The 14,271-nt window shown below is 39.6% G+C and overlaps 1 protein-coding gene across 1 annotated transcript in view; it reads right to left on the bottom strand.

The window, feature by feature from the left end:
• Positions 1-10,621: 10,621 nt before the first annotated feature.
• LOC112472302 overlaps positions 10,622-14,271 on the bottom strand; it is a 9,146-nt gene continuing 5,496 nt past the window's right edge. The window contains exon 4 of the mRNA XM_025041090.1: positions 10,622-11,241. Coding sequence (XP_024896858.1) covers positions 10,826-11,241 — 416 coding nt within the window. The 3' untranslated portion in view covers positions 10,622-10,825. The remainder of the gene's footprint in view (positions 11,242-14,271) is intronic.

The following is a 14,271-nucleotide window of genomic DNA, read 5'->3' as shown; positions in this document are numbered from 1 at the left end:
AGTTTCCCTGCTCACCTGAGCTGGATACTCCAGGAGTGTCCCTTGTGTGGGCTTTGTTTGCCCTCCTGTTGTAGTTGAGCCTTGAATGTTGTTGGCATGTCAGTGGGTAGGATTGACCCTCATGCTGACTGGCTGTGAGGACTATCCATGACTATAGCAGACCAGCTTTTGTGAGGGGGCTGACCCTATGGAGTGGGAGTTGCTTTAGTGAGGCTCTGGTGCTAGCCAAATCCACCCATTATGTGTGTCATTTGTGGAGCTGATTGGGTGGTTCTCTGGTATGATCTGAAGCTGGCCAACAGATGTGTTGGTTCTGGAGCCTTTTGGGAGAGGCTCCAGTGCAGAGCACAGTCAGCTGACATTTGTGCCTGGCTTGGGGCCACCTGGTAACAAAGTGATCTGCAGTTTGTTCCCACTTGTGCTGGGCTTGGAGGCTCTTGGGAGAGTCTGTGCTGTGAACTGAGACTGGCTGCTACTAGTTCCGGGCTTGAGACCCTCTAGTGGGCACCACAATGTGAACTGAGGCTGGTTGCCACTTGTATTAGTTTTGTAGCTGCTTAGTTGAATCTACATTCCTGCCAACACTGGCCATGGCTCATTCCAGGCTTAGGGCTACCTGATGGGAGTTACAATGCAATTTGAGAATGGTCACCACCTGTACCCGGATTGGGGCTGCTTAGCAAGAGGTACAGGGCATGCTGAGGCCAGTCACTGCTTATTTGTTATTTGTGGACCTTTGAGAGATTTTAGGAAAGTCCATAGCATGAGCTGGGGCAGGCTGCTTGTGTGGAAAATCTGCTGAAAGAGGTTTGAGCCAGGAGCACAAGTTAGGTGGGGTATGTCTCCAGAAATCACCAGGGCTGTATGTATGAAGAATGTTAGCCAAGTTAATGGAGAGCTTAGATTTGGCACCTGCCTGCACCTGCCAGCTGGGTAGAAGAAGGGCTCATCATAGGAGCAGTGGTACCTGCCAGCACTTCTGTCTCAGGAGAGAGCTGCATGACCCCTACTCTTCCAGCCCTTGCCCTAAAACTAGTCAATTCAGCTCCTCTCCATATGTCCCTGGTGCTTTTTGAGCTGCTGCCTGAGCATTGGCACCCAGAGCAAGTGAGTCTGTGAGCAAGCAAGTCAAGGCATGGGCCCCTCAAGAGGAGTGCCTAGGACTCCTTCTGTCTTACTTGGATGCAATCCCTGCTAGCTTTTATAGCCAGATGTTATGGGGACTCCACTTTCCAGCATTCATATCCTGGCTGGGGAGTCTGGTGTGGGGCTGGGACCCCTCGCTCCTCAAGGAGGACCTCCACAGCTGAGATATCCCTCCTGTGGGTATGGAACCTGCCTGTTCTGCATGTCCACCCTTACCTACCAGTCTCATCATGGCTTCTTCTTCATATCTTTAGTTATAGGAATTCTGTTCAGCTAATCTTCAGGTGGTCATTCTATACAACTCAATGATGGTTGTTCTATAATCTAGTTGTAATATCGATGTGGTTGTGGGAGGAGGTAAGCACAGCATTTACCCACTTTGCCATCTTGATCTGAAATTCTCAATAAAGTCTCAGGGTCTTAATTTCAGGTAAATGGAAGCACTGTAGAACAGCAGTCCCCAACCTTTTTGGTTCCAGGGACCAGCTTCGTGGAAGACAATTTTTCCACAGACTAGGGGCAGGGGGTGATAGTTTCAGGATGATTCAAGCACATTACATTTATTGTGCACTTTGTTTCTATTATTATTACATTATAATATATAATGAAATAATTATACAACTCACCACAATGCTGAATCGGATGCCACCAAACGCAGCTGTATAACTGAAGTACATCGACTCACTTGCCACTATAAAGCCTGCCACCAGATGTAACTTGATTGTCTTTTGCCACTCACTGACAGGGTTTTGATATGAGTCTGCAAGCAACTGATTTATTATAGTCTCTGTGCAGCCAAACCTCTCTGCTAATGTTATCTGTATTTGCAGCTGCTCCCCAGCACTAGCATCACTGCCTCAGCTCCACCTCAGATCATCAGGCATTAGATCCTCATAAGGAGCTCGCAACCTAGCCCCCTAACATACGCAGTTCACAATAAGATTTGCGCTCCTATGAGAATCTAATGCCTGATAATCTGAAGTAGACCTGAGGCGTTGATGTCAGTGCTGGGGAATAGCCGCAAATACAGATGAAGCTTCACTCATTTGCCTGCTGTTCACCTGCCGTGTGGCCTGGTACTGGTCCGTGGCCCAGGGACCCCCGTTGTAGAAGACAAGTTTAGGGAATTGTTCCCACTCAGTGCCAGGCACAACCCTTAGGAAGCAAAGAAGATAAAGTACCAGCCCTGCCATCAAGAAGTTCATCTTAGGAGGACAAACCACATCACATTCACTTCCCTGGATTTGAGTGCTCTTTCGTTCAGTGGGGACATTGAACTACATGAACCTATAAGATTTTCTAAAAATATATCAATTTTTTTTTCCAATGCCACTAAGCACTTAACTCAATTTTTATACGATTTGGAGATAGCTTCAGATCCCAAGGTTTAGGGCTCGGTCCTACAAGACTGAGATGCCAGTCACACATCCAAGTTGTTATCTGTGCTTCTCACCTACTGGCTATAGATTGAAGGTTCCCAACACCTCCACCTTGCATTTGGTTAATTTGCTAGAGAGGCTCACAGAACTCAGGAAAACATTTTACTTATAGATAACCAGTTTTTTTCCCCAGAATATTCCATAATTTTATTTCCTGTCCTTTTGTATTATGTTAAAATATACATAACATAAAGTTTATCATTTTAACCATTTTTAAGTCTACACTCGAGTGTCATTAAGTATGTTCACATTGTTGTGCAACCATCAACCACAGTGCATCTCAGAACCTTTACATCATCTCGAACTGGAACTCTATTCATTAAACAACAACTTCCATCTCCCCTCCCCCAAACCCTTGGTAACTTTCTGTCTCTATGAATTTGACTACTCCAGGTACCTCATGAAATAATACAAAATTTATCCTTTTGTGTCTGGCTTATTTCACTTAGCATAATACTTTCAAGATTCATCTGTGCTATAACATGTATCAGAATTTCATTTCTTTTTAAGGAATAATTCCTTAATAATGGAATAATTCCATTACATACACACACACACACACACACACACACACACACACACACACATTTTGTTTATCCATTCATTTGTTGGTGGACATTTGGATTGTTTCCACCTTTTAAGTATTACATATAATGCTGATATAAACATTGGTGTTCAAATATTGTTTGAGTCTCTGCTTTCAATTTCTCTGTGTGTATGCCTAGAATTAAAATTGCTGGGTCATATTTAATTTTCAAGGAACCACTATACTGTTTTTTACAGCAGATATATACCATTTTACATTCCTACTTACAATGTATGAGAATTCCAGTTCCTCCATATCCTTACCAACACTCGTTATTCTCTAGGGTTTTTGTTTTTGTTTTGTTTAACAATAGCCATCATAGTGGGTATAAAATGGTATCTCATTGTGGTTTTGATTAACTTAAAGTTAAGCTGTATGACCAATAAATACACAAACTCATCATTTTATAATTACCTAGTCTCTTGAGGTTATTTACATCTATTGTATCTGAATGGCAGACGTATTATATAAGGGTGTGCTATTGTGCCATTTTTCCCAACTCTGAGTTCAATGACTTCATTTTTTTAAAATATTTTTTATTTTTCAATCATAGTAGGCATATAATATATTAGTTTCAGGTGTATAACATAGTGATTGGATATTTATATAACTTACGAAGTGATCACTCCACTAAATCTAGTACCCACCTGACACTTTTTATAGTTATTCCATTATTGACTATATTCTTTATGCTATACTTTAAATCCTCATGACTATTTTGTAACTACCAATTTGTGCTTCTTAATCCCTTTCCATCTTTCACCCACCCCCTAACTCTGCTCCCATGTGGTAACCCTCAAAATGTTCTCTGTATCTATGAGTTTGTTTCTGTTTTGGTTATTTTGTTCTTTTGATTTCACATGTAAGTGTCATCATATGGCCAAAATCTTTATCTGAATCCACTCAGCACAATATCCTTTAGGTCCATTCATGTTGCTGCAGATGGCAAGATTTCATTCTTTTATTTATTTATTTATTTTTATGGCTGAGTAATATTCCATTGTATATGTGTACCAACTCTTCTTTATCCATTCATCCATTGTTGGACACTCAGGTTGCCTCCATATCTTAGCTGTTGTAAAAAATGCTACAGTAAACATATGGATGCACATGTCCCTTTAAAGTAGTATTTTGGGTTTTTTTGGGTAAATACCCAAAAGTGGGATTACTGGATCCTTGTCTCTTGTTATAGCCTTTGTTTTAAAGTCGATTTTGTCTGGTATAAGTATTGCTACCCTAGATTTTTTTGTTTCCATTTTCATGAAATATCTTTATCCATTCTTTTACTTTCAGTCTATGTTTCTTTCAATCGGAAGTGAGTCTCTCCTAAGCAGCATATGTAAGGGTCTCATTTCTTTATCCATTTAGCCACCTTTTCTTTTGATTGGAGCACCTAATTCACTTATACTTAAAGCAATTGTTGATAGATATGTAATTATTGCCATTGTATTATTCCTGTTATACTGGCTTGGTGGTGATGAACTCCTTTAGCTTTTTCTTCTCCAGGAAGCTCTTTATCTCATCTCCACCCTTCCTACCAGTCTCAAAGTGACCTCTTATGTATGTCCCCTATTGTAGGACTTCTGTTAATCCAGACCTCAGGCAAGTCCCAATGGTGGTGGTTCTGTAATTTAATCATAATTTTGATATGGTCGTGAGAGGAGGTAAGCACAGTGTCTACCGTCTATGCCATCTTGACCAGCTCGATTACCAGTTTATTTTTAAAAGCAATAACTCAGGAACAGCCAGATGAAAGAGATACATGGGGCAAAGTATGTGGGAAGGGTTGCAGAGCTTCCACACCCTCTGGGAACACCATTCTCTCAGCACCTCCAAGTATTCATCAACCTGGAAGCTCTCCTAAGCTAGCTCTTTTGGGTTTTGATGGAGGCTTAATGGCATAGGCATAATTGATTAAATCATTGGTCATTGGCGATTGAACTCAATCTTCAGCCCCTCCGCTCTCCCAGGAGGTCTCAGGGTAAGACTGAAAGTTCTCACCCTCTAAACACTTGGTTGATTCTCCTGGTAGTGAGTCCCCATCCTTAGGTTGGAAACTGCAACAGTTGCTAAGTCCTAACAGGTATAGAGTGAATACAGGGTGGATATGCTGGTCAAAAGGATGATTGATGTTCTAGGGACTGAGTGGGACAGCATGAGATTTCATCACACTACTCAGAATGGCATTTTAAAACTTATAGCAATTTAAATAGCAATTTAAAACTTATGAATTGTTTATTTCTGGAATTTTCCATTCAGATCATGGTTGACCACAGGTAACTGAAACCTCAGAAAGCAAAATCAAAGATAATATATTTATTATCTTTATATCATAGTATGGTTCGATGAAATGAAAATTGGGGGCATTTTATGTCAAGTGCACTTCCAGAATAACATTGTTAATTGGTGTGACTCCCCAGCAGGATCAAGAAATGTTAGGGACAGTTTCTGGGATGCAAAGTAAAGGCTTTCACAGAGAGCAGCCAGTGTTACAAGCTGTGTAAAATCTTAGGAGTGGGAATTTACAAAAGGTGATTCCAGAGTCAGTTTTTTGTCAATACTTCCAACTACTACTGAGTGATGTCATTCAGAGAACTCAAGGAACTAACACTCTTTAGGGTGTTAGAATGTGGCCCACCATCCAGCAATCCCTCTACTGGGTATTTACCCCGAAGACTTAAAAACTCATATCCGAAAAGATGCTTGCACAAAAGATGTTCATAGCAGCATTATTCACAGTGGCCAGGACATTGAAGCAACTGAGATGTCCTATGATAGGTGATTGGGTAAAAAAAACTATGGTACATAAATACAATGGAATATTACTCAGCCATAAGAAGAGATGAAATACTGCCATTTGCGACAACATGGATGGACCTCGAGATAATCATGCTAAGCGAAGTAAGCCAGACAGAAAAAGTTGAAAATCACATGATATCACTTATATGGGGGATATCAACCTAAAAGCAACAAATGAACAGGACAAGCAAACAGAGACTCATGGACATGGACAATAGACTAGTGGTTACCAGAGGGGAGGGAGGAGGGAGGTAGTTGAGGTAAAAGGGGTCAAATATGTGGTGACAAAAAGAAATCTAACTATGGGAGGTGAACACACAATGTAAGTATATATATGCCTTACTGTTAAAATGTATAGCTGAAACTTACCAGTTTTTGGTAACCAATGTCACCATAAAGTAATTAATCAATTAATTAATTTTAAAAAATTGTGGCCCACCAAAATCCTGAAAAAGTCTCTGATGCTTCAGTGTTAACTTTCAAATCCATGTAAATGTTGCGTTCTATTCTATAACAACTGTTTGTTTTAGCATAAAAATGTTCTAAAGTAATTGTCATATATTAAACTTGACACACTAGTTTTTTCCTGTGGCTTCAAAGTCCCCCATCCCCCCTCTACACATACACACTCTTAGGGTATGAATCCTCTAATTTAAGAAGCACCATCAGAGGAATAAGTGATAAGACACAGAATCTGGTTGTAGAAGACTAAAGAGCAAGCTAATAAGTTTAGACTTCATTCTGTAAGCAATTTGCATGCCACTGAAATGTTTTTGAACAGAGGAGTGAAATTGCAAAAGCAATGTCTTGAAAATATTATGCTGGAAGCAATACGAAACATGGCTTGGAGGAGAGAGAGAGACCAAAAGCAAGCCAGGTTTTACAGGAAACCAAATAATGCAATAGAGACTTCTACCTTGAGTGGCAATAGAGAGGGAGAAGATGGAGATAGTTAACACTAGGCCATAAACCCAGATCCTGTCCCTCTATTGTCAAGGTTTAGATTGAGATTAACACTCCCAATGTAAGACCCTTGTCTTTGTCCCAAAAGTTAGAAGTTAGCCCTATGTGGACCACCTCTGCATTTATTAAACAGCTTATATGATGCCATTTATTGAATTAACTCAAAGCCCTTCTTTATAAACTTTCAAAACTTGAGGATGGGGAGGAAAAAAATTCTAATAATGTACAAATACAGTTTCAATAGCTTGACAGTGAGTATATTTATGTATTCCTCTTTGCCTTTACTGCTAGTAATCTCAGAGCTAAATGTTTGCATTCATTTAGTTTTTCATCGACCAGCAGTTTTTGATATTTTTTTCTGTTCTTATTACTTCTTGCTAATTTTAAGTACATGTCCTAGTAAAGTCAAAGACTACCTGGATTCAGATCCCTACTCCACTATTAACTAGTTGGGTGACCTTGGCAGGTTGTTTAAACTCTCTGAGCCTCAGTTTTCTCAGTTATAAAAAAGAGAGAACAACAAGACCTATTCTATAGGATTCTTGTGAGATAAATAGGATCATCTTGGTAATATAAAGAGATTAGCACCTTGCATGCCATATTATAAAAGCTTTAAAAAGGTTAGCTATTACTAATATTAACAGGGTTTAGTTTCAGTGTCCCTATGCTTTTAAGTTTCCTTAAGTCACCTTTAGAAATAGCTGTAATATAAATCTAACAATAAATAAATAAAATCTAATAATAAATAAAGTTGGGTCCCGACTAACTGTGAGTCAAATTTTGAGATTTAGGCCTTTGGCAATTGAAGAGCAGAAATATGGAGGTCAGGAGTGATAATGCATTTTGAGGAAGAATATGAATATTCTGTGTTTAAGATTTGTAAAGTTATGCAGTTTGAGGGGGGTACACATTAGTGTATTTGCTGGGGGGAGGCAGTCATTTATGTTACAGGCCTGGCCTAGAACCTCTCAAAGGCATCTTATTCCAGGGTGTAGCCTAGCCTAGGCATTCATTCATTCATTCAATAAATATTAACTGAGCACGAGTCCAGAAGCTAAATTATCTTAGTAAACTCAGAAAGTGTGAGGCTCACTACAAATGCATGATCACTAAATATATATTTGCCAGTGGATGTGCATTTATTATAAAGGACCAATTTCTAGTGAGCATAAGCTAATTTCTCACTATTTGGGAAGCCTATGTGAATTGGAAGATTGCTTGGTAAGCATACACCCAGAACAAGGAAAACATAGAGTGAGACATATGACCTAGATACTGGGAAAGTCCTATGAAATACACTTGTCCTAGAAGAGAAAACACCTTTCTAGAGACCAGTTGCTCCTATCCCCAAGACCCCTTGTGTCTGTCCCTGGAACAGTACAAGATGTACCAAATAATACTCGTTTCTCTGAATCTTAGTTTCTGCAATTACTATGTCCAGTATATATCTAGATATACTACTTTTGCTCATTAAGCCACACTCTAATGAGCATGGGATATATTCTGTTTTCTCACATAATAGCCCAAATTAATCAAACTGAATTTTCAGGCTTTCACTGCCTCCATGAGTTATGCAGTGGTGTTTGAAAATGGAGGACTAGAGTTCAAGAAAGAGGTAGGAGCTGGATATACAGATTTAATCACCCCTGAGTAAAAGAATTAAACCACTGGTAAGTGGTAAAATTTCTGAAGATGTTGCTACCTTAGTCACTGATGTGCTAGAGGTAACATGGTACCTACAAAGAGTGGAATATTATTCAGCCTTAAAATGAAAGGAAATTCTGACACTACAACGTGGATGAACTTGAGGACATTATATTATTAATCAGGGTTCTCCAGAGAAAGAGAACCAACAAGAGATATCTCTATATCTATATCTACATCTTTATCTATATCTATATCTATATCTATATCTACACAGAGAAATTTATTTTAAGAAATTGGCTCATATAATTATGGGGGCTTGGTGAGTCCAGAATCTGATGGGGCAGACTGGCATGCTGGAGACTCAAGGAAGAGTTGCAGTTCAAGTATAAAAGCTGTCTACTGACAGAATCTCCTCTTGCTCTGGGGAGATCAGTCTTTGTTCTGTTAAGGCCTTCATCTGATTGGATGAGGCCCCTCAAATTATGGAGAACAATCTGCTTGCTCTACTCAAAGTCCACTGAATTAAATGTTAATCTCATTCAAAAACATCCTCACAGAAACAGCTATAATAATGTTTGACCAAATATCTGGGTATCATGGCCCACCCAAGTTGACACATAAAATTAACTATCACCCCTGAGTAATACCTATAGGCATTTATTAAGCACTTATTATAAACTAAGTATATGGCGTTATTTTATCTAATTCTGTAAATCCTATAAAGTAAGTTTATTCTAGTTTTTAAATGTGAGGAAACCAAATTTCAGAGATTTTATCCAAAAAGTTTATAAAATTTAGAAGCAATCAAAACCATCCTGATCATTGCTAGAAGTAAAATTAGTCAATTTGACCAAAGTGGGAACTAGTTCTCTGGTCTTTTCACATCTTTCAAAGTTCTCAGAATCAAGTTCTAATAGCCTAAATGTTTCATGACTTTGGGGACAAAAACTATTGCCTTCTTACTTCATGCCAGACAAAATGCTAAGCACTTTATATTATCTCCTTTAATCCTTATAGTAATGTTGAAAGATTAAGTAAATCCATCAGAACTGGGTTTGGCAGTGACAGAAAATTTAACAGTGCATAAAAGAGATAAAAATTTCTCTCTACCCCACCCCCCAGATAAATAAAATCTGAAGGTAAGCTATCCAAACTGGTAAACAGCTCTACTCTCATTACTGTTCTAGATTCTATCTTTTTGCTCTGACATCTTCAATACATCGCTTCATCCTTATGGTCCAAGACAGATGTTTAGTTCCGCCATCCCGTGTGCATCCTATTCACCAGGAAGAGAGGCAGGACCACAGTGGACAAGCCCCTCCTCTTTAAGGACACTTCCTGGACATTGCACATGCCACTTTTCCTCACGCCCACTTGGTCAGAACTTAGCTATATGGCCAGGCCTACTTGCAAGGGAGGATGGGAAACATTTTTTATTCTAGGCAAACAAATGCACAGTTGGAAAAAAAGGAGCAAATGGATATTGGAGGACAATACCACAGGCAGTATTATAAATATCATTTTGTAGATGAAAAATCAGGCACAAGGAAATGAAGCACAAAGCTCTAACGTAGTATAAAGAACTAGCCAGTAATAACTGTTAGCGGTAGAGGGAGCAAGGATTCAAATTTAAGTTTTAAATGATTTTTTAAAATAAATTATAATGAACTCAAAGTTATTTCAACAAAAATGTCACTCCATGACAATCGGGTGTGCTTTCTTGAGTGAGAGAGATAGGGTTGGAGTTATTGCTGCTCCACTGTATGTAACCCGGAGCCTACCTTTTCATGCTCTAAACTTAAATCTGAATGTACCCACAGAAGTGTGTCAGGTATGTGAATTTCATACAACCTGTGTAGAGATGGGGAAAAAAGATTGAAAACTGGTTATTGTGTGGTTCTACCACCCTATTCCTCCCTTTTGTCATTTGAAAATTTACCTGAAGTTTAAAAGAAATGCTCCCAGAGCTGTCGCTGTCACTCGGGTTTATTCTGAATCCCCCAAACTGGGATGGGAGCCATCTTGTCTTAGGATGAGAAAAGAAGTTTTATTGACAAATATATATGCTGATAGCCAACAATCCCCTAGGGAGATAAAGGACTAGAAACATACTGTATCTTCCAAAATCAAAACTGCCTCCTTGGGCTTAATCCAAAGTAGCCCATCCAGTTGGACAAAAGGTGGGAGTGAAGCACTGACATCTAGATAAACAACTGGAAAAGGCTTTAGCCCCAGTTCTAAATGTTCATAGTGACTCAGGAGCAACTTTTTTTTGGACAGGCTCAGTTTCTTCAGAGGGACTTTTAGAATTTGGTACTTGTGACCCTGTTGACGTTGTATGTAAATCGCCTACTATAAGTGGAGTATTTTTCACCCTCGCATTGTGCCAGCTGCGCAATGAATTTAGAGGGCCTTGGAGCCAATTCCAGACTTTGTTTTTCTGACTGTCATCATCATCTCTTTCCCGTCTGACAGTTTTAAATAGTCGCTTCTTTCTTTCTGAGGCTTTCATGCCAGAGACTTTGAAGAGGTTAATGCTCAGCCGGCTCATCCTGGAAGTAGGGATAGGCCCAGCGTTAACATATTTGTCAATATTTTTCAGGGTAGTATTGACCAAAGACTGGATAGATTCCACAGGATCATTCCTCATACTTTCAAGAGCTGAAACCAGAAAGGAGGTCAACTCAGATTCTCAATCTCCAAGGACTGTCTACCCAAACCCCATTATTTCCCATCCCACATGTCAGGTTATAACATAACTTTATTTAGAATACTTTTTGTCACTGTAAAAGTAATATTGTCTTATTGTAGAAAAATGTTTAAATACAAATCGTTTTTTTAAAAGAAAGGAAGAAAAATCACTCACCCCCCAAAGGTGTTAATATTTTCATACTTATCCTTGCAGTATTGTTTGAATACCAAATATAAACACATTTTTTAACAAAAATAGGATTAACATTTTTTTCTTATAAGATATTCCTCCATACAACGTAATACCCAATCATACGATTCTACCATAATTTCTTTGATGAATCTCCTATTGTGAATAGTTAGGTTGTTTGCAATTTTTTACTTTTATAAACAATAACCATTAATTCACTCAACAATTATTTATTGAGACTTACTCTTATCAGGCACTGTACTATGTGCTGGGGATACAGTGGTGAATAAGACAGATTCCCCACAGTGAAGAACTTAACCTTCTAGTGCAGGAAAGACCAAATGAACCAGTAAGTATAAATTAAGTACAAACAAGGAAATGTAATGGAGTAATAAGAGTGAGTAACTGGGAAGGACTCTTTAGCTAGGTCAGTCAGAAAATGCCTCTTTAAAATGACATTAGAGCTAAAATCCAAAGAACAAGAGCCAGCTTCCGAGCCAGCCCCATGAAGAACAAGAGCAGAACTCCCAGTGGGAGGCAGGGATCTATTCTCAATGCAGAAAGTAGCCAGCATGGCTGCCCCTTCTGGAGAAAGGGAAATGATGCAGGCCAAGGGTAGAGAGAAGTCAAAAGCCATATCTGTCAAGGCCTCATGGCTGAGGGTAAGGGACCAGACTTTGACCCAAAGAGCAGTAGAAAGCCACTGAAGGGTTTTAAGTAAGGGGGTGACATGATCCAGTGTACATGTTTCAAAGATAATCTGGCTGCTGCATGGAGAGTAGTACAGAAAGAAGAGAGTGTTGGGGGTTGTTAAAGTGGTCCAGTTAGGAAATGGAGGTGGGGGGAACATAGCTTAGATTCAGGTGGGAATAGAGGGGAAGGAGAGAGGAAATGGCTTAATGTAAAGGATAAAGAGGACAGGAAGAATCTAGGCTCAACGAAACTAAAAGGACCTCAAGCTCATCAAAGTCTACAGCTTCATGTTGATCTCGTTTATATTTAGAACAGAAAAAAAGAGCTAGGCTTAAGCTGAGAAAAGATAGAATCCTTTAAAGAACCCCTTCTTGACCACAAGGATTGTTAGGTAGTAGCTATGGTCGGAAGAACAGTTAGAATTATTTTCCTTGGGAAAAAGTTCTTCCTGTCTAGGTGATATAGGCAGTCTTTCTTGGAGACTGGGTGGGATGAGGAAGGCGAGGTGGGTTCTCTGGTATACTGAGGAGTCTAGGATTTCCATTCTGGATAGACTTTCTCTGAAATTTCTCTAGTGGTGGCCAGAAAAGGAGTCTGTTACACAGTCAAGACTTTAGTTGTAAAATCGAGAAGACAGCAGAAGTACAAAATATCAGGGTCAGAACTGAAGCCAGGGTTTGAGCTCTCAGGGGACAGATGCTGCTACCTTAGTCATTAATATGCTAGAGGTAGCTTGGCTATTCTCTGTGAAGCAACAAATCATTTTTTCTTGTGCATAGCTAAAAGTATACTCCTTACCTGCCACTCTCAATACCATATGCCGCCCTAGCCCAGAAGCCTAAATCAATTCGGCACAGATGTTTTATGGGACCTCTATGTGTCCAGCAAAGCTCAGTGATTTCCATGCTTTGTATTCAGTACTTAAAACTATTTAAGATCAGCACTATTATCCTCATGATGCAGATGGAGAAACTGAAGCACAGAGACACAGTAACTTGCCCAACTTCACATGATTCATTATCAAGAGATCTAGTATTTGAAACTGGTCTGTCTGAGGCTGGAGCTTATGTTTTTCATTATACTACTGACTTTGAGGAACAAAAGGACACTTAAAGGTCATTTATCACTTTACTCTCTAGATAAAGAGCTGTGAATAAACCATAAAGTAAACAAAGACTTGTCCACCTCCAGTTATCTACTAGGCATTTCCTCTGAGGTATGATTTCACTATTACCTCAAAAGCAGCAAATCCAAAATACTACCTCGAAGAGGCACCTAGAAACTCTAATTGGGCTCAGGCTAGAAGGCAAACCCCTGAGGACAGGTGTCTGCAACAGTAGAACAGCAACAACAGCAAACCCGTGGCATCATGTCAGGACATTCATATATACTCATAACACTCTTAAATGCAAAAGGGCTGAGACATAGGAGCTATAAAAGCAAACATTCTCTTCATGTGGTCTCTACATCAAAGGAAGGAAACTGGCATGGAAAATAAGAAGGAATAAATAATTCAAAAGTCATTTCCATTTGCTACTAGAATGAATTGAACTATCCATCACCTATCACAAGCACCCTAAATCTCTTGCAGCCCCCTTCAACTGTGTTTAATGGCACACACCCCCCCACCACCACCACCACTCAAAGTAAAATCCTAAATCTCTACCATGGCTAAAAGCCAGCATGATTCTGGCCCCACTGCTGTTCTCTGATCTCATCTCCTCCTGCCTGTCCTTTTGCTCACTCCATGCCTATTGCATTGACTTTCTTGTTCTTCTTTGAACATGCCAAGTGCTCTTCCCTCAGATAGTCACATGATTCATTCTCTCATTTCCTGCAGTCTCTGCTTAAATGCTCCTACTCAGAGGGGCACCCGACCCGCCCTCTGACCCTTCGTACCCCCTTGCCTTGCTTCACTTTCTCCAGGCTGCTTATCTAACATTTGTGTACTTGTCTAGACTTATTCCTCCTTCCCCACTAGAACATAAGCTGCATGAGGGCAGGGTTATCACTCTTGTTCACTACAGTATCCCAGTGCTTAGAAGAGTACATGGTATACGGTAGGTGTCAATAATTAAGAAACTAATTTAACTATGGCAAGAAAGCTACCTAGAGTC

Source organism: Pteropus alecto, unplaced genomic scaffold (assembly GCF_000325575.1).
Source record: "Pteropus alecto unplaced genomic scaffold, ASM32557v1 scaffold76, whole genome shotgun sequence".
NCBI lineage: Eukaryota > Metazoa > Chordata > Mammalia > Chiroptera > Pteropodidae > Pteropus > Pteropus alecto.
The sequence above is the reverse complement of the archived record's forward strand: the minus strand, read 5'-3'. Positions and strand labels throughout refer to the sequence as shown.